General features: G+C 49.5%; 1 protein-coding gene across 6 annotated transcripts in view; it reads right to left on the bottom strand.

The window, feature by feature from the left end:
* ERBB4 (erb-b2 receptor tyrosine kinase 4) overlaps positions 1-25,841 on the bottom strand; it is a 915,544-nt gene that overhangs the window by 158,829 nt on the left and 730,874 nt on the right. For all 6 annotated transcript variants that reach the window (XM_064163916.1, XM_064163918.1, XM_064163919.1 and 3 more), the window contains one exon: positions 2,955-3,140. In XM_064163916.1, the coding sequence (XP_064019986.1) occupies positions 2,955-3,140 (186 nt within the window). The remainder of the gene's footprint in view (positions 1-2,954; positions 3,141-25,841) is intronic.

Genomic DNA, 25,841 nt, shown 5'->3' with positions numbered 1-25,841 from the left:
CAGGAACAGTTGCTTGCTGCTGCCTGCTTTCAGGGTGGTTAAGTGGATGAGCCTCATGCTGTAAAATGAGGCAAAGCAAAACCTCAAGATTACTGTGATACAGAAGATGAAGTTAATTAAACTTCAGTGAACCAACTAAACATCACTAAACTTATCCTCACTAACAGACCACTGGTTCATGTAAAGACACTCTGCTCTTGACATATCATCAGTCCATATTACAGGTTATCTGACTTCTTTGCATTCCTTGGTCACCCCCCACCTCACAACTCCAATATCTGACATACCTCATCTTCTCCTCCCACATCACTCAGTGGCCAAGTAACCTGGCAAGCAATGGTTTCCAAATGACTGTACCTAAATCAAATCCCCACATAGGCTGAAACCATTTCCAATGGGAATCAGAAACAGTCTGGTGTTGATGAGAATCAGCATGGGAAAACCATGACCTGCCTTCCACAGATCTGTCAGCTCTAAGCTCTGTTCTGCTCTAAACCAGCTGCCCCCCAAGCCCACAGCAAAGCAAGCACGCAATGTGTCAATGGCCCCATCCTGCACCAAGTGAGAAGAAAGGAGGATTCTCTTCTCACGGATGCCACTGTGGAAATGTTTAGTAATAAATATGAACAGCCACTGTCGATCAGAAGAGTGGAGAACAGATGGGAAGGAGGTTGTCTTGAGAGAAGGGACTTGAACAGGAATATGTGTTCTCTGCTCCATCTTCCCTGCCCTAAGAGCCCTAAGTAAACCTTTGCAAATCCGCACCTGCGGCCAGTCCCCAGCAGCATGTTCTAACATTCCAGGCACTACAGCATGGCAGAAACCTGATACTAACACACCTACAAAGTGCTGCAACATCCCAACGTGGCACTGCCCCCAGCTCTTCGATGGATCAACCCTCTGCTCAGCAGCCCACTCCTTTCAGCTACAGTCACCTGTAGGCAGCTTTGACAACAGCTCTGATCCCAGAAAGAAAATAGTCTCTAGTAATGAAGAGCCTCAAACTCCTCCTTTTCCATGAACAAAATCTCAGGGATAGCTGAATTCCTCAAATTGCACACTTTGGTAAGAAATTATTTTGTATGTAAGCTTTAAAAAGAGGTGAAAGTTTGCACCTCCAGTGATAAAAGCAATTACAACTTGCACTACGAGGTTGTGACAGATGCTGTGGCACACTCACTGCAGGTTGATGAGCTGCTGTGGGAGGGCAGCCTGTGGCACCCATTGGTACCTAACAAGTCTTTGCACCAATATCATCTAAACTTCTAAACAACTCCAAACAAAAAGTGGGTTCCAGACTCCCACTTGTAGGAATATCATTGTACAAGACCCTTATTGCACAAAGGAGAACCTCAAATGGCCCTTTGTGCTCTGTTGTTACTATTTGCAGCCAATTTGCTCTTAGTCCAACACCCAGTGCCCAACCACACCTAAAATACAGGGCAAGCTTTGGGCAAGGATTACATTTGGGCTGCAGTTATGACTGTGATGTTTAGCACAACGGCTAAGCTGCCTGCTCCCCCAACACAAAGTGGGGGCACAAGTAACACACAAAGCTCAGGGGTGAGATAATGAGCTAAGAGCTTAACATAAGATGAGATATCATAATCACAATGCATATACCTTAGCTAATGATCTACTAATCATGATTACCTTAGCCTATTTGCAGAAGCACAGTGAAATACAGGGGGGAAAAAACACAAAACAGCATAGAGCAGAAACCCCAAAGCAGCATCTAACCAGCTCCCACCTGTTCCACCACCACACCAGATCAGGTTGACCACAGCCACATCCAGCCTGGCCTTAAAAAATTCCAGGGATGAGGCTTTCACCACCTCCCTGGGCAAGCTGTGCCAGTGTCTCAGCAGCCTCATGGAGAAGAACTTCTTCCTAACATCCAATCTCAATCTCCTCTCCTCTAGCTTGGATCCATCCTCCCCAGTCCTATCACTACCTGACACCCTAAAAAGTCCCTCCCTAGCTTTCTTGTAGCCCCCTTCAGACACTGGAAGGCCACAATAAGGTCATCTCAGAGCCTTCTCTTCTCCAAACTGAACCACCCCAACTCTCTCAGCCTCTCCCTATAGCAGAGGAGCTCCAGCCCTCTGACCATCCCTGTGGCCTTTCTCTGGACACCTTCCAGCACATCGATGTCTTTCTTGTAATAATTTGCTCCAGTTGCACTTTCATTTTTGCAGCTGGCATGAGGCAGAGTGGCATGGACAACAGCGGCAGAACCAACTCAATCCATGACAATGACCTACATCCTTCCCACCTCAGCTGAAGTGCAGTCTGTATTTGAATGACAACAGCTTATCTCCTGCTCCTAAACCCCCCGCTGGAAGGCAAAGAGCATTCTGCCACAGGAAGCAAAGCAGCATCCAGCCCCTGCCAACTGCCATTCTGCGGAGAGGAGCAGTGTTACCCCCCAGGCTCAGCTGTTGTGATAGGTCTCACACAGCAGAACCGTGGAGGTTCCCAAAGGAGTGGCAGGAAGTGAACATTTACCTTCCTGGCAGTGTGGGGGCTGACAATTGATGGCATATCAGAAGTTAACTGGCAATGCACAGTGGGAAAGGCTGAAAACTACAATCAGGTTAAATCAGTATCTAAGACTAGGAACAGTACAAGAGGCTGAAATAACACTTTGCGATCAGCTGCAGACGTCACACAGGGTCTGCTTAGTTCCCCCCCCCCCAAGAGACCCCCCATTGGCACTGAGTTGAAAAGACAGTAGAGGAAAGCACTTTGATAAAGCACTCTGTAACACTGCAAGCAGCCAGAAGAGCACTTCAAGAAATACCCAACCTTCTGGAAGCCACAAACATGCCCAAAAAACCCCCGACAGACAAACCCCCCTAAAAAAACAAACTGCTTTGGAATATTGGGTTTGTATCCCATGCTCTTGAGCTGGTTATGAAAATGACACGAAAAGAAGAGCAGGAGCCACATACCTTAGCTATTTGGACACACCAGTTGAGCAGAAGCTGGGAGCCAATGTTATCCTTATGTTCATGAACATAATCCAGCAGGCAGCCATGCGGCATCAGCTGAGTGACCAGCTGAATGGTGGGGCTGAGGCAGACACCCAGGAGTCTCACCAGGTGTGGGTGGTCCATGCTGGCCATGATCAGAGCTTCCTGTAACAACAAAAGTGACTCAGTTACTCCAGTGTGCTGAAAGACTATGGAGAGAAGACCTCTCACTTCCCACGCAGTGTCTAAAGGGCAGCAGTGCTCCCTAAACACCACAAACTCCTGTGCTGTCCGTGCAGTGCTAGGGAAAATCCAGCCCCAAGCAATGGGCCAGAGCAGCTGAACAGATCCAGTGCAAAGTCAGATCAGAAATGCTGTCCCATTGCAGCCATAGAAGTAAAGCTGCAAGCTTTTGCTGCAAAGTCTCACTGGTCTTGGTTTACTTCCCCTAAGTTTGTTTCTGGACTATATTCTCAAGTTGTGGTCAGCCCAGCAGACATCAGCTTTCTTCTGTGCAAGTGAATTCTGCACTGCAGAGACAATACCAAACCATGGCCCTGAGCACAGCTCCACAGGCTGCTCAAACACCTCCAGCCATGGGGACTGCAGCACTGCCCTGGGCAGAACATTCCATGGCTGAGAACCCTCTCTGGGAAGAAATATTTCCTGGCATCCAGCCTCAACCTCCCCTGGGGCAGCTTGGAACCATTTCCTCTGCTCCTGTCCCTTGCCACCCAGGAGCAGAGGCTACTCTTTCCTCACTCCAACCTCTCTGCAGGGAGCTGTAGAGAGCAATGAGCTCTGCCCTCAGCCTCCTCTTCTGCAGCCTCAACACCCCCAGCTCCCTCAGCCCCTGCTCACAGCCCAGCTGCTCCAGGCCCTTCTCCAGCCTCACTGCCCTGCTCTGGACAGGCAGCAGCCCCTCAGTGTCCTTCCTGGAGTGAGTGGCACAGAACTGAACACAGCACTCGAGTAGTGCTGAGCACAGGGGGATGATCCCCTCCTGTCCCTGCTCAGATGCATCTCCTAAGGCTTTGTTTTACACTTAATTAATCTTTTGCAGCTCATATATTCTCAGAGGTTGCCACCTAGAAGCTTGATTGTCCAATACCAAAGATAAAAAGGACTTAATCTCAGCTGTGCCATTTGGCCCTATAGTTCATACCAGTGGCAAGCAGGCCAGGAGCTCCTTACAAAAGCTTTGCCTTACCCATCAGTTGTTAGAGGTAATGCTGCCAGCACAAGCAACTGGCATTCAAAAACACAGGCAGAAAGCTTTTCTCTCTCATTCACTAAGCTGATGTCTCCATTTCAAGATCACTTCATCATGGCAATGGAACAATGGAAAGTGAGATGAAACTGCAGCTTTGCAAAGTTATTTTGGTTCTCTATCAAAAAAAACCCCATATGTGACATCCTTCTGACAACTTAAACAGCTGCCTGAGTGCCAAAGAGAGAGAGAGGGGGGAAAAAAGGATGGGGAAAAGTTGCCATCTGAGGAACACAGCATACCCCCAACTCACCAGAGTTGTTTTGTTGTTTGGTTTTTTTCTTCTCTATATTAAGGCAGGGGGAAAAAAAGTCCTGGCAAGTAGGCTGAGTTTGTATCAAAGGAAATTGCTCATCGTAGTACAATGAATATCTGAAACCCAATTGCAGAGTATTTGCATAATAGTTCTCTCTCTTTCTTTCCCTCTCTTTTTTTTGTTAAAACCAAAAGACACTAATTGTAGGGCTTTTTTCCCTCCAACGAGAAAAGAGCAGATGGCCTCCACTGGGGGGAGAGCCTCTTCCCTTTTTCTTTCTAAATCTGTGTGAACAAATAAACTAAATAGACAAATAAATAGCAGCTATTCAGTGATGGATGTCTGGAGGAGGAGCTCTCAGGAAGATTCTGAGCTAGCAAACTGGTATATATAGAGTCTCCTTCAAACTACTGTAGCCTGTCTTCTGCTATCACTGCCAATTGTAGCCTATCTTCTGCTATCACTAGCAAATGTCACTGAAGGCCACCTGTGACAAGTGCATTATTCAGTTTCAGAGCTCAAAATCAGTCTGCCTCATTTTCCCTTCTTCACCCTGCAGATACATAAGGGGCTAGGACTTGCTGCCATCTCCCTCTGAGTCTTAGTGGGAGCTTCTGCAGGAGCTTGAAGCGGGAGAGCTTTCCTTTGTGCTGAGCACTGACCAGAACACAGACACTTTTTGCTCACGGAAGGACCAGATGCAAAGTTTGGAAGTGTCTGCACCATTAGTCTCCAGCTACTTGCCATGGCCAAGTCTATCTGAGGCTGAAGGCAAACACTTTTGTGCAACACTAAAGGTGTTGCCATTTGACTCCTTCTCATGTTACAGGCATGCACAGATTCTTCCAGCAGGTTTGGGCAACAGCTTCAGAAAGAGGCTGAAGTATTGTCAATAGAACACCATGGGCTGCTCTGTAATGAACTGAGACACAAGAGAGAGCAAGGAAATCTTCATTAGAGCTCTCAGTCACTAATGAATACTAATTTAGCATGAATCCTGGCTCTACATAGTTATTCTCATTAGTAGAACTACTGCTATTTTTACTGAACTCTCATCTGCAGAACTGAATTCAGGGTTATGTCTATGCAGCACAACTCAAATACGAAGGAAAAGAGATTGCAGTTGTTCTGCTAGAGCCTAATTAGACAAACCAGACAAGCACCCCCAGCACCTAGGAGCACTTGAAAATAACGAACAGGAGCCTCTGGTTTAAAACCTCTTTGGACATGACAGACACTGGAGCTACAACCTCTATGGCACTTAGGCACTCTGCAGCTTGCTTCCCAATAACATTACCTAAACCACTTAGCCAGGTAAAGCGCCTTGGCTGCCTGGCACTAGCACCTTGCAAACCCAGCCTCTACACCTGCCTGTGTCTCTTGGTAGCCTTCTATCTGCACATCTTGTCTCTGTGCTCAGTTGGCACACTTAGATGAGTGATTCCAGACTGTGCTTATTTTCATTTCATGGACAGCAAACTGAGGTGCAGAAAAGCACAATCTGCTGCCCAAAGTCACATAGGAAGAGTAGAGCAGAATCACGGAATGCTTGGGTTGGAAGGGACCTCCAATGGTTCTTTGAGGAAATCACATCACATTGATCAATACTTGGCTCTGCCCATTTTGAATGCAGCTGAATTAGTGCCCCATTAAGCTCAGCTCCCGTGGTGTCTACCCATAGCCCCACACCACACAATTACACTGACAATGGCACTGTGCTTTAATGCTTTGCACTGACCCATCTGCGTGTGCAGTTAGCAACACAAGAGCAAACGATAGGTCTGGGTGAGCCATGCCCAGCCCCGTGGCTCTGGTTTCTCTTGGCCCTCCTTTTGTTGCTGATGCATTTGAAATAATATTTGTTGCTACCTTTTACAGCCATACCAGATCAAGGTCTACCCAGGCTTTTGCTTTTCCAATTATCTCTCTGCATATCCCAACAGTATCAACAGTGGCAGGGGAAGATAGCAGCAGGCGCAGCAGAAGCAGCAAGTGGAAGGTCCAAGCTGTGCTCCCAGACATAAAGCTCTTGGTGCTCCAATGAAACCACAGTAACTTGTCTGTTGCTGTTGTTATATGGCCTATCCCTAGAATGTTCTCCTCTCCGCTCAGAGCTCCCACTTCTAAGTTTCTCTGTTTCAAGTTTTTAAGTCTGAACTAGAAATGAGTTCAAATGGCCACAAACAGAATCACGCAATGGTACGGATTGGAAGGGACCTCCAGAGATCATCTGGTCCAGCTCCCATGCTGGAGCAGGTTTGCCTTAATTAGGTTGCACAGGAAGGTGTCCAGACAGGTTTTGAAAGTCTCCAGAGAAGGAGACTCCACAATCTCTCTGGGCAGTCTGTTCCAGTGCTCTGATACCCTTAAAGCAGTTTCTCCTTCAGCTGTGTTCTAGTTTGTACCCACTGCCCCTCCTCCTATCACTGGACACCACTGAAAAGAGCCCAGCCCCGTGACCACCACCCCTTAGGTATTTACATGCATTGATAAGATCCCTTCTCAGCCTTCTTTCTTTCCAGGCTGAAGAGCCTTAGGCCTCCCAACCTCTCCTCACAAGAAAGACCCTCCAGTCCCTTCATGGCCCTCTGCTGGACTCTCTTCAGTAGTTCACTATCTCTCTAACCGAGGAGTCCATAACTGGACACAAGGCTCCAGGTGCAGCCTCACCAGGGCAGAGTGGAGTGGGAGAACCTCTCTCAACCTCATGGCCATAACTCTTTTTACTGCACCTTCTAATGCACTGCTTGGTAACCTCATCTTCCTGCTGCTGAGCATGAGGACCAGCATTTGAAGTGATTACCTTCTTACACCCAACTGCATGGCAGAGGCAAACAACTGCTCCTTCTGAAGGCTTGCTCTTTAGGACATGACCTTTCTGAGCACCAGTGGCCATGTCACAGAGCACTGGCAGCAGCTCACTTACAGGCTACCAATGTGGTCTTCCAGTGCTCCACAGATATGTGCAATCCCTCCCAGCCAGTGAAGGACAAACATGCTTCATGTTTCAGACAGCTGTGCCAGATCTGCTGCCCTGGTTCAGCAAAGCCTGGGTAGATTTTACTGCTCCACTTAAGCCAGACGAATATATGCAGCTGGTAAGCAGCTAGCAGGAAGGGACAGAGTCCCCAACCGAACTCTGGCTTCCCAGCTTTCTGCTTCTACCTGTTCTCGCCATAAAATGCTCTTAAACCAGACCAAGCCAGAAAAGAACAATCCACCTGCTTCCCCCAATAGCTGTCGAGTAAATAAAGGTCCTTAAAAGCTAACTGCATACTGAGCTGTGCATTCTTCCTGAGGGAACGAGCCATGCTGTGGCAGAAGGAGAGCTGCTGCCCTGAGTACACTGCTTCTTGCAGTCATTTTCCAGTGCTTCTACTGGCTGGGGCCAGCACCTGTCTGGAACACAGGTCTGCCCTGCTTCAGAGCAGGTCCAGTTACAGCCCAACAGCCTCCCAATGCCTTTGTTTGTCTGCCAGGCCTCAGATGCTTTTCAGGTTATAGCCAACTTAGCCTATGCAGTCTGCACCATCGCTTAAGCAGAGAGCCAGCACACCACAGACACCAGCATTTACCACAGGAGCAAGTCACCACTGCTGTGCTTCCCCTGCACTTGCTACGCAAGATCCTGGGTTTGATTGCTTTACAGCAAGCTTGCAGCCCAGGGGCTGCAATTTTTCACTACTCAGGCAGATACTCCCTGGCAAGCCTCTGCTGAAATGTCTCTGCTATTTCAGAGAATGAAAGGCAAGATGCAGCTATGGGGACCAACAAAGGGTATCATAGTCCCACCGTGGGACAGTAGCAAACAGAGGGAGGACACTAATAGCATAAACTGCCACAGCTGTTTTTCCAAGACCAGTTTTATAGTCATTAGGAGCAGACACATTTAACAGGGCACTTGCAGGCAAAAGTCTCATTTGGGACTTGGCAACAGCTTCTATAAACAATTTTACTGCTTTATAACAATCCTTGAATGCTGCCAGGGCAGCTTCAAGCCTGAGATACCACTGCAGGCTTGAGCTACATGCTTGAACTCAGCACAGCCCATAGCCTGTGACAACACAGGTTTCTGCCACTGAACCCTCCAACCCTCCCCCGAGAGATGGTGACAACATCCAGGGTGTGTACAACACATGATCTCAACATCTCGCTGGGGAAGCAAATGAAGAATGGGCTTGGTTTGGTTTTAAGATATTTATATCCACATCCAAACTCCAAGCATTCAGCAAGAGGAATACTTGACAGCACCACAGGTTCATCAGTGGTGGCTGCACTGCAACGCAGTGGTGCACATTCAGGCCCCAAACCTGCATGCTCTCAAACACAACTGATCTCTTATTCTTGGGGGAAATGACAAGTTGGGATAGCCCAGCAAGAAGTAACTGGAGGTCTAAATCAAGGCCATGTTACTAAGGGAGTCTGAGGCTGTTAGCTGTAACTCTGCGCTAGCCATCACCTCAGGGCCACCAAGATGCTCAGAGGGCTGCAGCAGCTCTGCAATGAGGACAGGCTGCAGGAGTTTGGGCTGTGCAGCCTGGAGAAGAGAAGGCTTGGAGAAGACATTGGAGCGGCCTTCCAGTATCTGAAGAGGGCTCCAGGAGGGCTGGGGAGGGACTACTGACAAGGTCTTGTAATGACAGGACAAGGAGGAATGGGATTAAACCGGCAGGGGGAGATTGAAACTGGATTGAAGAAGTTCTTTCCAGTGAGGGTGGTGAGACACTGGCACAGGTTGCCCAGGGAGGTTGTGGCTGCTCCCTCCCTGGAGGTGTTCAAGGCCAGGTTGGATGAGGCCTTGAGTGACCTGTTCTAGTGGGAGGTGTCCCTGCCTATGACAGGGAGTTGGAACTGGCTGAGCTTTGAGGTCCCTTCCAACCTAAACCATTCTATGATTCTATGACCTCTTGAAACCACTCTGTGCTTATTCTGCCTTAGGAAGACAGGCTAGGGGAGCCCCATGTGACTGGGCAAAGAAGGTACCCCAGTCTGTGGGTTTTGGCTTCTCAGAGCCAGGACACACTCCCAGCATTAAGCCTTGCAGAGGCTGCTTTTGGACTTGACCTTTTTTTGACAGAAGAGTTCTGATCCTTTTGAGTTGAGTTTTTGAGGTTGACTCGAGGTCTGCTAGGTAGTAAGTGGAGTCACTGCACTCTTAGCCTGGAGAACCAGTGTGCTGCACCATTACATGGTGAGATGCACTTATTCCTTCAGGAAGTTCTGGAAACTCCTCTGCTGGGTGAGTCACTACACCCAGAATGTTCTAGGAGAAAAAAGGAGAATGAAGAAGAAAGGGAAAAGTAACTTCCAGGCTGGGAGCCATACGCTGTAGTCTGTCACACACAAAGGTGACACGGAAACAGCAGCAGGCAGGGACTGCTCACTTGGCTCTCACCAAGCTGATACCACTGAGAGAGGTTGGCTCCAGGACACGCTGCCACTCTGCAGGCAGGCTTGCAGCCTGGTGATGAACAAGCCATGGTACAACACTGTCCAGCAGCAGAGCTGGCCTCCGGCTAGGGTACAGCAAGAGGGGTGCAGAGCCTGTTCTGGAGGTGCCTCTGCCTCTACACATGCTGCAACTCCCAGAGCAACACACCCTCGGAGGCTGCTGCGCTTGCCACACAGCTGAGGGGCCCCAGAGCCACAGCCTGCACTGGCCTCACCGACCGCGCTGCAGAGCCACAGCCCGCACTGGCCTCACCGACCGCACTGCAGAGGCACAGCCTGCACTGGCCTCACCGACAGCGCTGCAGAGCCACAGCCTGCACTGGCCTCACCGACAGCGCTGCAGAGCCACAGCCCGCACTGGCCTCACCGACAGCGCTGCAGAGGCACAGCCTGCACTGGCCTCACCGACAGCGCTGCAGAGCCACAGCTTGCACTGGCCTCACCGACAGCGCTGCAGAGCCACAGCCCGCACTGGCCTCACCGACAGCGCTGCAGAGCCACAGCCCGCACTGGCCTCACCGACAGCGCTGCAGAGCCACAGCCTGCACTGGCCTCACCGACAGCGCTGCAGAGCCACAGCCTGCACTGGCCTCACCGACAGCGCTGCAGAGCCACAGCCTGCACTGGCCTCACCGACAGCGCTGCAGAGCCACAGCCTGCACTGGCCTCACTGACCGTGCTGCAGAGCCACAGCCTGCACTGGCCTCACCAACCATGCTGCAGAGGCACAGCCTGCAGTGGACGCTGAATCCAAACCTATGCCACTGCCCCACGCCCTTCCAGCACATGGAAGAGAAGCTTCTCTTTGCTCCAGAGGCTTACTTGAAACTTGTGCAATTCAGGGCACCGCCAGCTCTGCCTCTCAAAGGTGACACTCAGATTGCTGCTCAAACACTCCGTGCCTGTCTTAGAGAAGTTGGAGGTCTTGCTCACACAGCAGTAGATACCTTAACAAGCTTATAGGAATAAGTCCTGCATCCTGAGAGGCATTAATAGGAGTGTGTCCAGCAGATACAAGGAGGTTCTCCTTCCCCTCTACTCTGCCCTGGTGAGGCTCCATCTGGAATATTGCTCCCCAGTTCAAAAGGGATAGGGATCTACTGGACAGAGTCCAAGGAAGGGCTGCAAGGATGCTGAAGGGACTACAGCACTGCCTGATGAAGAGAGGCTGAGAGCCCTGGGGCTGCTTAGGCTGCAGAGGAGAAGGCTGAGAGGGGATCTGAGCAATGTCTATCAAGCGCTGAGGGCTGGGGGGCAGGAAGGAAGGGACAGGGACAGCCTCTGCTCACTTGTGCCCTGCCATAGGACAAGGGGAAAGGGATGCAAACTGCAGCACAGCAAGTTCCACCTCAACAGGAGCAACAACTTCTGCCACAGCCCTGGCACAGGCTGCCCAGAGAGGTTGTGGAGTGTCCTTCTGTGGAGGCTTTGCAGCCGTGTTTGGATGTGTTCCTGTGTGACCTGTGCTGGACTCTCTGGTGCTGCTGTGGCAGGGGGGTTGGGCTGGATCCTGGGATCCTGTAAACATTGATTCTGGCACTTTTAGGAAGCAAAATCTAGACTGTTTCCATTTTTTTTTTACACATAAATTGCCAAGCATTCAGGACCTCAGGAACTAGAGATGCTTCCACTGAAAGCTGGCAAGACAAGTAAGAGCGAGTTCCCGAGCAGCCTTCTGCCCTTGCAGTTCAGGTGTCAGTGGTTTAACAGCACACACCTCTCACTCACACATCATCTCACTCTGGCAAGTGTTCCACTGCCAGTCTGTGCCACACTTTTTTTTGCATTTTGCATTTTGATCCAAGCAGCAAAAACGTTTGAAGTTTCAACCCTCAGTCTCAGCCAGCAGTCAGTACACCATGATTGCCACAGGAGGTGAACAGGCATTGCTACTGACCAGCTCACCAACCCTCTCAGCCCTAGCTGCAGGCTTCTTTCAGAAGGAGGCAGTTACTGCATTGCTCCTCGATTTAAGGTGAGCAGTGGCAGGAATGACTGAGAGAGAGAGAAAAAGAATAATTTGTGAAGTTCTGACTCCTTTCTGAAGGGTCTTAGGTATCACCAAAAAGCTTGGCTTTATAATCACACACTCACAGCTGTTTCCTCCTTCGGGAGCAATTTAAAGGGAGAGCATCAGATTGAAGCATCATTTCATGAAGGGTGCTACCACCATCAAGAGTTGTTTTAATCAGAGGTACATTCTGCCCATAACCCAGGAATTCCAGCTCTCCCACTGAAACCAGACTCATCTCCACATTTCCCTCATCTGTGTGCGGAGCATCACACCCAGGACACAATTACTGCAAAAGGATGATGACACCCAAACAGAAGAAGTTTCCTGGGATTGTTTGGTTCACTGTCAGACCTTTTTTCTTTTGAACCAAGGTGGTATCAGAGAACTACAAAGCCATCAAAAGCTGCCCCACATTTCCTGTGTTAACAGCACTTTCCTCCTTTCAACATTACTCTGTCTGCTGGTTTCTCCTGACTTTCTACAAAGTTTTCCTCCACCTTTTTCTTCTCTGCTTTATTTATTCTTGTACCATCCTGTTGGCACACCCCCCTGCTGAAGACAGCACTACAGTTAAAATCCTCTTTCAGACGTTCTTGAAAGCAAGCCCCTGCCACCCCCAGAGCTCATACAGCTCCTGCCTCTATGCAGTCTGCTGCCTCTCCCAGTGCAGGCTCTGACCCCTGCTCTGCTGTCCAGGGCACAGCCTCCCTCTGGCCAAGTCCTCCTGTGCCAACTCACATGGTCCTCAGCCCCACTGCTGTGGGAAAGAATCATAGAATCAACCAGGTTGGAAGAGAGCTCCATGATCATCCAGTCCAACCTATCCCCCAGCCCTATCCAATCAACCAGACCATGGCACTAAGTGCCTCATCCATTCTTCTCTTGAACACCTCCAGGGACAATGACTCCACCACCTCCCTGGGCAGCCCATTCCAATGCCAATCACTCTCTCTGACAACAACTTCCTCCTAACATCCAGCCTAGACCTGCCCTGGCACAGCTTGAGACTGTGTCCCCTTGTTCTATTGGTGGTTGCCTGGCAGCAGAGCCCAACCCCACCTGGCTACAACCTCCATTTAGGTAGTTGTAGACAGCAATGAGGTCACCCCTGAGTCTCCTCTTCTCTAGGCTAAACAACCCCAGCTCCCTCAGCCTCTCCTCATAGCGTTTATGTTCCAGGCCCTTCACCAGCTTTGTTGCACTTCTCTGGACACCTTCCAGCACCTCAACATCTCTCTTGAATTGAGGGGCCCAGAACTGGACACAGTCTCTGCTGAGACCCACACCTGGAGCACTGTGCCCAGCTCTGGAGCCCCTGGGACAGGAAAGGTCTGGAGGTGCTGGAAGGTGTCCAGAGAAGGGCCACGAGGATGATCAGAGGGATGGAGCTGCTCTGCTGTGGGGACAGGCTGAGAGAGTTGGGGTTGTTCAGTCCAGAGAGGAGAAGACTCCAAGGAGACCTTATTGTGGCCTTGCAGTGTCTGAAGAGGGCTACAAGAAAGCTGGGGAGGGACTTGTTAGGTAGTGATAGGACGATAGGACTGGGGGAATGGATCCAAGCAAGAGGAGGGGAGATTGAGATTGGATGTTAGGGAGAAGTTCTTCAGCATGAGAGCGGTGAGCGCCTGGCACAGGTTGCCCAGGGAGGTGGTGGAAGCCTCATTCTTGGAGGGTTTTAAGGCCAGGCTGGATGTGGCTGTGGGCAACTTGATCTAGTGTGAGGTGTCCTTGCCCATGTGGGGCTGGATGTGGATGAACTTTGGTGGTCCCTTCCAGCCCTGACAATTCTGTGATTCTGTAATCGGAAAACCTGGCAGCCTCTAGGCACTCCCCACCGTGACAAAGTCACTGCTAGAGACAGCCTGGCAGCAGCTCTTTGCACAAGCTGCACAACCAGCTAGAAGCTTGCTTGCAGAGTCAAGGCTCAGGCAGCTTTGCAGCCTGATTCACAGAATCACAGAAGGGCTTAGGCTGGAAGAGACCTCAGAGATCATCTAACCCAACCCCCTGCCATGGCAGGGACACCTCTCAGCTAGCTCAGCTTACTCAAGGCCTCATCCAACCTGCCCTTCAGCATCTCCAGGCAGGGGCATCCACAGCCTCTCTGGACAATCCATTCCAGAGCCTTGCCACCCTCCTAGTGAAGAATTTCTTCCTCAGATCCAATCCAAACCTCTTCTCCTTCAATTTCAATCAATTTCTCCTTGTCCTGTGGGTGGACACTCTTGTAAAGAGTCCCTCTGCAGCCTTCCTGCAGGTTCCTTTCAGGTACTGGCAGGCAGCTCTAAGGTCCCCCTGGAGTCTTTTCTTCTCTAGACTGAACACCCCCAGCTGCCTCAGCCTGTGCTCACAGCAGAGGTGTTCCAAGCCTTGGATCTTCTTTGTGGCCTCTGGACTTTTTACAACAGTAACCCCAGAGTTTTGAAGGTAACTCCTCCTTTGCCAAGATCAGTAGTCCAGGGGTAGAATAAAAAGCAGGAGGAAGCATCCATAGGTGTTGCACTATCAGCACTCCTAAGGAACACAACTGCTAGCGATGACTTCTGCAAAGCAGAAGCAGAGCTACATAAAATCAATCCCTTCTATCCCTCACAGCACACATTTATGTCTTCATTTTTAGAATGCTTTTTGTAGAGACCCACACTGCCACTGCAGGGATCAAAGCAAGATGTGTTCTGGGATGAAGTCCAGAACACCAAGCTGCCAGTTCTTTGGCCAAGCTCGACAGCAATTCTGTGCCAGTGGGATGCCAAAGCCACAATAACTGCTGCACATCACTTAGGTGTGGATGTAGACAGAGGTGGCATTGCTGTGTCTTTCAGGACTGAGCTACGTAAAGATCTGGCATGACAAGGAAAAGCTCTCTCCTTGCAGCCATTGTCATGTCGAGGTGGAGCAGAGAGTGTCACTGTCATGGTAGGCCTGATAGGCCAAAATAGGCTTATCCACGTCCTGGCTTGCCCAGGCATGTTTTCCTGCTCTCCCTCCTTCTGCTATGGGGGGAAGCAACCACAGGAAAGAGGATAAAGAACCTGGAGCCACTGAGTCTAAGGACTCTGTCCTGCCCAGACTTGTTTACATCCTGTGGTAACCAAGGTACAGACACTTAGCTTCTGCCTGCCTCGTGCAAGGCATTTGCACATTTCCCAGATTTGGGTAAAGCAAGCCCATGGCTTCACCTAGCATGGTCAAGCTCAGCTAACTGCCATTCTGATTGCCTATGCTGTGTCCAGAGGCCCACTAGACTTGGGCTGTACTGATAAAAGCAGATATGCAGGTAAACACAACGTGCTCTGCTGTTGTGCTTGTGCCTGCTGCTGCCTGCTGCTACTGCTCTGTTTCTGGCAATGATTCTGCCACTGCCTTCTGCAGCATTATGCTAAGCTATAAGCTAGCTCTGCTACCTCTGAGTTTGTTTGCCTGGAAACTGCCTGCCTTGAATTTACCAGGAGCAGGCTTTAAATGCCTGCACGCGATCGGCCTGCATAGCCAGTGTGACATCGTGCTGAGCCTGCACACCGCGAGACATCCTGCCTGCACCTGAAAGTCTCCTGGAGAGACACAGATCAGCCAGAGGACCAGGTCAGTATTGTCTGCCTCCTTGCCCCAGAAGCCTGGGAAGAATCAGAAGCCTCAGCAACAAGACAGTAACGGAATTCCCTGGAAGCATTTGGGTACTGCCTGAAGCTGTAGCCAGCCCTGCAAGTTGTGAGTAAATATTTAAGGGCTCTTTTAATTCACTAATTGCCTTCTGCCATAAGCAGAAAGGAGCTGCTTGAGCCCATCCAGTGGGCAAGCGGTACTCGGCCATGAGGACCTTCTCTTCCAGTTCAGTTAATGTTTAGATATTTTTGCAAGTTATTTCCAGCTCTAGTTATGCCTCTGCAAAAGGTTCCCATGGCTGTGCAAAGAAGTGGTTGTTATTAAAAGTGAGTGGCCGGGGGTGGTGAGAGTTTTGCATATCAAAATAAATGAACAATATTAATTTGGGAAATATCATCTCACAATTACTTACCCCTCCTTTACAGTCACTCAGTCACAAAGTGAGCCTCACTCACTGTTTTAGCACCAGCTCAACTGCAGGCCAGAGCGCTGATAGAGTTTTAGCTGAGCTCAGAACATTGCTATGGTGGCACACCAGGGTTTGAGACACTTTCTGGAGCTCTAGGGCATTCTGAGGGCTTGCCAAGCTGTTACATCAACATCACCATCAACACCAGTATCTTTCAGGAGCCTACAGTTCTGCTCAGATCTGTATTCTCATCTGAATAACAGCACTGTCAAGAACATAAATTGTGCTCTCACCTAAGAAATTAGCCAAAGAGTGACTCAGGCTAGGCATTCAGATCTTCAGAAAAGACCTGGCAAGGAAAATGTTTCCCATCCATTACTCAGCTAAAGAAAAATATCTCCAGTCCTCCCATTCCTCTTAGACACATAGAAAGGCTTAAGATCCTGGTGTGGATTTTCAGCATTCGCATCTAATAAACACAGCCAGAGCTTGAAACATCTGGGGGCTCCCAAACAGGAGCCCACAGCTCATGCAGGAAGTGGCAAACAGGTCACTGCCATATTCCTAAAACATCTCCTAGATGAGGATTTCACTGGATTTTACCTCCCACTGAAAAGCTTCAGCAGAACCTCTCCCTTTTAGCTCCAGAACGTTAATATATCTTACCTTGTTCAGTGTTTCACCAAGAAAACACCTCACCACATTAAGGCACTTTCTCTCCTCATTTCAAACACCATTTCTTCCCAAACACTTTTCTTGCTGCGATAACTCCTCAGAGGACTTGGATTTTTGGCAGCTGACTGCAGCCACTGACCCAAGCCAACAATATTTCATTCAAAACCAAACCCAATTTGCTTGGCCTCAGAAAACATACAAAGAGCAGAGTGCCACTTTTGTAGACATAGACAAACCACTCCACTGAACAGCAAAGGTGATGCCTAGCCAGCAAAAGCATAGAATCACAGAATGCTCTGGGCTGGAGGGGACCTCCAAAATTCATCCAGTCCAATCCCTCTGCACCCAGCAGGGACAGCCTCCACTAGATCAGGTTGCCCAGAGCCCTCTCCAGCCTCACATTGAATGTCTCCAGGGATGGGGCCACAACCACCTCCCTGGGCAACCTGTTGCAATGTTCCAGCCGTCTCCTGGTGCAGAACTTTTTCCTCACATCCAGTCTCAATCTGCTCTGCTCTAGTCTGAAGCCATTGCCCTTGTCCTGTCCCTGCAAGAATTTGCAAAGTCTCTCTGCAGCCTTCTTGTAGCCTCCTTCAGGTACTGCCAGGTTGCTAGTAGGTCTCCCTGGAGCCTTCTCTTCTCCAGGCTGAACACCCCCAGCTCCCTCAGCCTGTCCTTGTAGCAGGGGTGGTCCAACCCCCTGATTATTCTTCTGGCCCTCCTCTGGGCCCAAATGTGCATATGCAGCACTGTTGTAATTTGTCAGCAGAACTCAGAGAGCTCCACAGCTGTATTTTCTTGCACATTCTGATACCATTTCTCATGTAAAGTGTTAGGATGACAGCAGGGTCCAGTCTCTCTGAAATCTAGGGCATCTATTTTGTGCAATGCAGATTTGTCTATGCAATTAAAAACCTGATATCCCATATAAAGCAGAAACCTACAGGATGCAATTTTTCCTGTCAGCATGATTACATCCAGACTGCCAATGCCATGTTGAAGGAATAAATGAGGAGAAAATTAGAAGAGGAAAAAGTAATTGTAAGTATCTTCCAAGCAGCTAAGAGCTAAGAATCCCTGAAGTCTCTCTCCTGCTGTGAGCACAGCGTTTGCCTTGCCTTGAGACTCACCCAACTTCATCCCAGCACCCGAGCCTGAGTAAAGCAGTGGCTAATCAGAGAGATGTTTTCATCCTAGACACATTCTGGATGGGTAATTAGATAAAGCTGCTCTGTCTGAAAACAAAGCTCACATAGTAGCTCTTTTTCTACCTGAGCATTTCCATCCAATTTAAACCCAGGACATAATTAAAAATAAACATTAATTTAAACACTTTAAATCATCTGCTGGGAGCCTGTGAGAAGTGTGTGGCAGTTCAGAGTCACATCTACACACAGGTGCAACAGTTCCTCTACCTTTTATCTGAAAGCCAGTCAGGGTAGGGAAAGCTCTGCATGTTTGTGCAAACCAAATACATTCCGATGAGAAGCCACAAAGGTAATGTGGAAAACACTGATCCAGAGAAATCTTTGTAGCTTTGGAGCTGCTGTTTCAGTGCTGAAGGACCAAGGCTCTGGGCAACCTGATCCAGTTGATGATGTCCCTGCTTACTGCAGAGATGCTGAGGTACTGGAACATGTCCAGAGAAGGGCAGCAAGGATGAGGAGGGGCCTGGAGCACAGCCCTGTGAGGAGAGGCTGAGGGAGCTGGGGGTGTGCAGCCTGCAGCAGAGGGGGCTCAGGGCAGAGCTCATTGCTGTCTGCAGCTGCCTGCAGGGAGGCTGTAGCCAGGTGGGGTTGGGCTCTGCTGCCAGGCAGCCAGCAACAGAAGAAGGGGACAGAGCCTCAAGCTGTGCCAGGGCAGGTCTAGGCTGGGTGTTAGGAGGAAGTTGTTGGCAGAGAGAGTGATTGGCATTGGAATGGGCTGCCCAGGGAGGTGGTGGAGTTGCCATGCCTGGAGGTGTTGCAGCCAAGCCTGGCTGGGGCACTTAGTGCCATGGTCTGGTTGACTGGATAGAGCTGGGTGCTAGGTTGGGCTGGCTGAGCTTGGAGCTCTCTTCCATCCTGGTTGATTCTATGATTCTATGACTAGATGACCTTTGGCAGGTCCCTTCCAACCCAGCCCATTCTCTGAACACTGGAATGGGCTGCCCAGGGAGGTGGTGGAGTCGCCGTCCCTGGAGCTGTTCAAGGCAAGATTGGACGTGGCACTTGGTGCCATGGTCTAAACTTGAGCTCTGTGGTAAAGGGTTGGACTTGATGATCTGTGAGGTCTCTTCCAACCCTGATGATACTGTGATACTGTGAATGATTCCATGATTTCAGAGCAGCAGGTACTGCTGTGTGGGCTGGCAGACACACAAAGACCTCTGCCTCATCTCTTTGTCCCAGCTACTGCAGTGAACCCTAAAAGGTGTTGGCAGAATCTAACAAATACTGCCAGCAAGCCAGTCCTGTGGCAGAGTCCCCTGCCTTACTTCTTCACCTATGTGACAGGCAGCAACAGGGACAGCTGACTACCTCTTCTAAATGATATGTAAAATATTCATGAGAGCAGGTGTTAATTATTTAATCTTTATAAATCTGTGACAGTTGCTGATGACTCAGAGGTGTCTGCATCAGCACTGAGGCATGGAAAACAATTTTTCATAGAACCACAGACTCATAGAATGGCCTTAGCCTACCCACCCCCACCCCCAGGATAGGACCAGTAGGCCTCAGGTGGGCAGCAAGAAATACCTTACCAAATGGGCACAGTGCCACAGAGAGCACAGCCACCACAGCAACCACGAGAGAGAGAGGCTGGACAGGCTGCTCTGCTACCGGGAGGATAACAAACCACGACATCCTCAGCCTCCCCCTAAGCCTTCCTAGTCTCGGCAGGACTTCCATCTCCGTGGTTACACCAATTACCCTAAACCGAGGACACCTCTGAGTTGTGTTGTTGCTAACCTGCAAGTTGCATTGTTGTGAGTTGCACTGTGGCTAATCTATGATAACCTACTGCTGCTAACCTGTGAGTTGCACTGTGGCTAATCTATGATAACCTACTGCTGCTAACCTGTGAGTTGAACTGTGGCTAATCTGTGAGTTGCATTGCTGCTAACCTGTGAGTAGCACTGTGGCTAATCTGTGAGTTGCATTGTGGTTTACCTGTGAGCTGCATTGTGGATAATCTTTGAGCTGCATCGTTGCTAGCCTGCAAGCTGCACTGTGACTAATCTGTGAGTTGCATTGCTGCTAACCTGTGAGTTGCACTGAAGCTAACCTGTGAGTAGCACTGTGGCTAATCTGTGAGTTGCACTGAAGCTAACCTGTGAGTAGCACTGTGGCTAATCTGTGAGTTGCACTGAAGCTAACCTGTGAGGAGCACTGAGGAGAACCTGTGAGTTGCACTGCGGCTAATCTCTGAGTTGCAGCATGTGCTGGAGCTCACACAACCCTTAGCTGCCTGCTTTCATGAAAAATCTGACCTGTAATGGCCTGTCCACCTGGCGCTGAGCTAAATCCCAGCCAAGTGTAGTGCAGAAGTCATTAGCCAGCAGATAGCTACAGTGCTACAGCCACCTCCTCTGTCTTCAAAGCCAAGACACCGTTTTTCAGTCTGTCCCTCAAACCTCATCAGATCCTTCATTGACCTTGAAGGAGTGAGGACTTGTTTGGGATGCACTGGAGGGAAGCCTGTGGCAACAGCACCTCTTTGTTACTTAACAGAGGTGCCCCAAACCCTGCATTTTTTATCAATGTGGCAAGATTCTGGCATAGGTGGTGCCCTCCAGGAGCTTCTCCATTAGCACATGTGCCTATTTGATATGGCTAGTGGGACCTGGAGCACAAAGGGAAAATGCAAAGCAGGAGGGAGTTTCTTAAACACACACTTTCAGTTTCAGTAGTGGTAAATCAGCAGTAGCTGCCCAGTTCTTGGTATCAAAGTCTGCTCTCATGCTGCGTACCTGTGCCAGGTTCTTCTCGTAACATATTAAGGATTATTCAATATTCTCATCTTCCATTTCCATAGAATCACAGAAGGGCTTAGGCTGGAAGACACCTTAGAGATCATCTAACCCAACCCCCTGCCATGGCAGGGACACCTCTCAGCTAGCCCAGCTTACTCAAGGCCACATCCAACCTGGCATGAAACATTTCTAAGCAGGGGCATCCACAGCCTCTCTGTTCAATCCTTTCCAGAGTCTTGCCAGCCTCCTAGTGAAGAATTTCTACCAAGTGTTGTCACTTTAGTTTCCACCCTTTGAAGGTCAGAAAGACCCTGGCCAAGGGTTCCAGTGCTCCCAGACACCTTTCTGACGGTCCAGGAGGGCTGTTTCTCATGTGTGTAAGCAACTACAGGTCTATCAGGCACAGCACACCACTGCTTCAAGATTGTTCCTGCGCAGATAACAGCCTCCCCTCAGCCTGCACTGGCTGTGCTGATGGGAAGGCCAGCACCTGCAGGCGGCATGGTGCTGAGCCTCCACCATTCATGGCTTTACACTACCCAGCAGAAGTTCTCACTGAAGTGCGTGAGACTGTCCTGCTAAAAGCCCACAGGTACAAAGCATCTAAGGCCTGGGAGTGCTGAAGGAGAGCATTCTGGGTCAGGGCCAGGTCAAACTTGATGTAAAGGGTGGCATGGCATCATGCAGTGCAATGCCAGGAACTGGGGACCCTTGATACTACAAGCAAGAGAAAACTCATTATGAGAATACCAATTCCAAGGTCTCATGACTAAGTCTTCCAATGAAGCTGCGCTGGTCTGAGCCCAGCTGGGATATTTTGGTGAGAAGAATTAGGTGGTAGGCTGTGAAAAAGAAACAATGCTGATGTCTGCTGCACTCACAGGCTTGCTGAGATGGATAAGAACAAGAACACAAACAGATAACAGAGTTGCTTGCTCTCTGTCTTTGGGGCTGCATGAACTTCTCTCTAACCTAACCTCCTGTCTGTGTAACTAATCTATCTGCTTCCTAAATCCCCCCAGCTGACCCTCCAAACTACCTTAAATGTAAGGCGAAGTCTGGGATAAGGCAGAGGGGTGGAAGGGAGGTGGCAGGGTGGTTGGGAGCCCCTCCTGGGCACTCTGGTCTCTGGCAGGGCTGCTGTGTTCCTGTACTACCTTTAACTTGTCTATTGCTGTATCTGTTGTAACTACCTGCTTGTATCTTGTGCTAAGCTGTAACTATAAAGCATCATTCAATTTCCAGAGCCACTGAGCCTAGTCTGGGTGATTTTCTTAAGGGGAGGTGGGGCAGGTAACACCCAAACCATCACAGGAACTATTGTGTAATGCTTTTATACCCAGAAAACCACTTCTCAGACTTCAATATCTTTTTGAATTTCCCCATCTTTTGCTTATTCAAGTTCTAAGCTAGTCTCCAAAAAAGCTCTCTCCCACTGTGTCCTGAGACGCCACTGGCAACTAAGGGATCCTGCCCTCCCCAGCAGGAACACACACAGCTACGCCAGTAACCAACCGCACGCTGCAGTAAACAGGCTCTGGCTCCCGCGCAACAAGTGCCAAACCATGGCACTGGTGACCCTCACGCCCTGAGAAAGAAGCCATAACACAAGGCATGGCTTCCAGGCACTTCCTCCCCACACACCTGCCATGGAGGGCCCACAGGCCCAAAACAGGCTTACACATGTTCTGCCTTGCCTGGACATGTTTACCTATCTGCCACACCAGAGGTAAGCACGGACACAAAGGGCCACAAAGGGCCTGGCACCATAAAGCCTGGCCTGCCCAGGGCCCAGGCTGTGTAATGCTGTTGTGCCAGGAGAGGCCATGTGCCTAGCTCATGGCACACCGGGCACAGGGCCTGTGCTCCTCCTGTACCTGGGCGAGCCAGGCCTGTGGACGCTGCCTAATTTGGGATGTTTTGGCTGACTGCCAGAGCCGATTGGATAATGTCATGGCCAAAGGACCATTAACCTCGGCCCACATCTGGCAAAGAGGAGAATACAGGCAAACAAGCTGCTCCCCTCTGCCTGCTTGTTCACTGCCTGCTGCTGCTGCTGCCTTTGTTTGCTTGCCACTGCTATCACCTTACACACTGCTGTGTGCTACCACACTTTGTTAGTTTGCTGCTGCTATCACCTTACACACTCCTGTGTGCTACCACACTTTGTTAGTTTGCTGCTGCTATCGCCTTACACACTGCTGTGTGCTACCACACTTTGTTAGTTTGCTGCTGCTATCACCTTACACACTCCTGTGTGCTACCACACTTTGTTAGTTTGCTGCTGCTATCACCTTACACACTGCTGTGTGCTACCACACTTTGTTAGTTTGCTGCTGCTATCACCTTACACACTCCTGTGTGCTACCACACTTTGTTAGTTTGCTGCTGCTATCACCTTACACACTGCTGTGTGCTACCACACTTTGTTAGTTTGCTGCTGCTATCGCCTTACACACTCCTGTGTGCTACCACACTTTGTTAGTTTGCTGCTGCTATCGCCTTACACACTCCTGTGTGCTACCACACTTTGTTAGTTTGCTGCTGCTATCGCCTTACACACTCCTGTGTGCTACCACACTTTGTTAGTTTGCTGCTGCTATCACCTTACACACTCCTGTGTGCTACCACACTTTGTTAGTTTGCTGCTGCTATCACCTTACACACTCCTGTGTGCTACCACACTTTGTTAGTTTGCTGCTGCTATCACCTTACACACTGCTGTGTGCTACCACACTTTGTTAGTTTGCTGCTGCTATCACCTTACACACTCCTGTGTGCTACCACACTTTGTTAGTTTGCTGCTGCTATCACCTTACACACTGCTGTGTGCTACCACACTTTGTTAGTTTGCTGCTGCTATCACCTTACACACTGCTGTGTGCTACCACACTTTGTTAGTTTGCTGCTGCTATCACCTTACACACTGCTGTGTGATACCACACTTTGTTAGTTTGCTGCTGCTATCGCCTTACACACTCCTGTGTGCTACCACACTTTGTTAGTTTGCTGCTGCTATCACCTTACACACTGCTGTGTGCTACCACACTTTGTTAGTTTGCTGCTGCTATCGCCTTACACACTGCTGTGTGCTACCACACTTTGTTAGTTTGCCGCTGCTATCACCTTACACACTCCTGTGTGCTACCACACTTTGTTAGTTTGCTGCTGCTATCACCTTACACACTCCTGTGTGCTACCACACTTTGTTAGTTTGCTGCTGCTATCGCCTTACACACTCCTGTGTGCTACCACACTTTGTTAGTTTGCTGCTGCTATCACCTTACACACTGCTGTGTGCTACCACACTTTGTTAGTTTGCTGCTGCTATCACCTTACACACTGCTGTGTGCTACCACACTTTGTTAGTTTGCTGCTGCTATCGCCTTACACACTCCTGTGTGCTACCACACTTTGTTAGTTTGCTGCTGCTATCACCTTACACACTCCTGTGTGCTACCACACTTTGTTAGTTTGCTGCTGCTATCACCTTACACACTGCTGTGTGCTACCACACTTTGTTAGTTTGCTGCTGCTATCACCTTACACACTGCTGTGTGCTACCACACTTTGTTAGTTTGCTGCTGCTATCACCTTACACACTCCTGTGTGCTACCACACTTTGTTAGTTTGCTGCTGCTATCACCTTACACACTCCTGTGTGCTACCACACTTTGTTAGTTTGCCGCTGCTATCGCCTTACACACTCCTGTGTGCTACCACACTTTGTTAGTTTGCTGCTGCTATCGCCTTACACACTCCTGTGTGCTACCACACTTTGTTAGTTTGCTGCTGCTATCACCTTACACACTGCTGTGTGCTACCACACTTTGTTAGTTTGCTGCTGCTATCGCCTTACACACTCCTGTGTGCTACCACACTTTGTTAGTTTGCTGCTGCTATCACCTTACACACTCCTGTGTGCTACCACACTTTGTTAGTTTGCTGCTGCTATCACCTTACACACTGCTGTGTGCTACCACACTTTGTTAGTTTGCTGCTGCTATCACCTTACACACTCCTGTGTGCTACCACACTTTGTTAGTTTGCTGCTGCTATCACCTTACACACTGCTGTGTGCTACCACACTTTGTTAGTTTGCTGCTGCTATCACCTTACACACTCCTGTGTGCTACCACACTTTGTTAGTTTGCCGCTGCTATCGCCTTACACACTCCTGTGTGCTACCACACTTTGTTAGTTTGCCGCTGCTATCACCTTACACACTCCTGTGTGCTACCACACTTTGTTAGTTTGCTGCTGCTATCGCCTTACACACTCCTGTGTGCTACCACACTTTGTTAGTTTGCTGCTGCTATCACCTTACACACTCCTGTGTGCTACCACACTTTGTTAGTTTGCTGCTGCTATCACCTTACACACTCCTGTGTGCTACCACACTTCGCACTGTGCTAAGTGGGGACTTGCCTGCGACTGGCAGCCTGACCCTGCCTGATCGAGGCCGAATATAGTTAACAACCCAACAATGACCTAGCAACAAGTTTCAACACTGGGACTTGCCAGCCGCCACTCCAGCCTGCTGCTGCAGCCCAACGGCTGACTCCTTGTTGTACACAGCACTCAGTCACACTGCTCCAACCTGCGAGCCCGGACCCTGTTTTGCCCAGGTGACTGCTGACTATCCGATGACCTCCTGAGAGCCGTGGAAGGTCCCTCTCGTGTCTGTGAACCATCCTCAGACAGTGTGCCCCAATCTGGACTGAACTGGCAGCAGCCACACAGATGAAGCCACAGCCACACGGCTCTCACCATGTCTATACATATACCTACACCTTCCTGTGTATGCTGTTGGAACGCAGCTATTAAGACTTCCGACCAGTGAGTATCTGAACTCTCTTTATTTGGGTTGCTAAAAGACTTTGATCAACCTCAGCAGCAGCAGCAGTTTGTGCTGTAAGATTCTCTAGTTAGAAACATTTCCCAACACCTCTCCCAAATGGCATAATTTGATTGCATGCAGACACTGCAAAAACAGCTCTACCAACCGCACCACAGGACTTGTGTGGCTTAGTTGTGAGTAAGTTTGGGGAAGTTTTCTCTGTATAGGTTAGTAAATTATTTAATAACTTTTACATTGGCCTCATCTCATTTCACCCCAGACCCAGGTTCCAACCTAATCCCCTCCTTAACAACACCACACTTCACAGCCAAAAGTACTCCTTGGATTTGATTGTTTTAATAATTTCAACTGAACCACGACTATGGCTCCCAA

This window comes from Pogoniulus pusillus, chromosome 24 (genome assembly GCF_015220805.1).
Source record: "Pogoniulus pusillus isolate bPogPus1 chromosome 24, bPogPus1.pri, whole genome shotgun sequence".
Lineage (NCBI taxonomy): Eukaryota > Metazoa > Chordata > Aves > Piciformes > Lybiidae > Pogoniulus > Pogoniulus pusillus.
The sequence above is the reverse complement of the archived record's forward strand: the minus strand, read 5'-3'. Positions and strand labels throughout refer to the sequence as shown.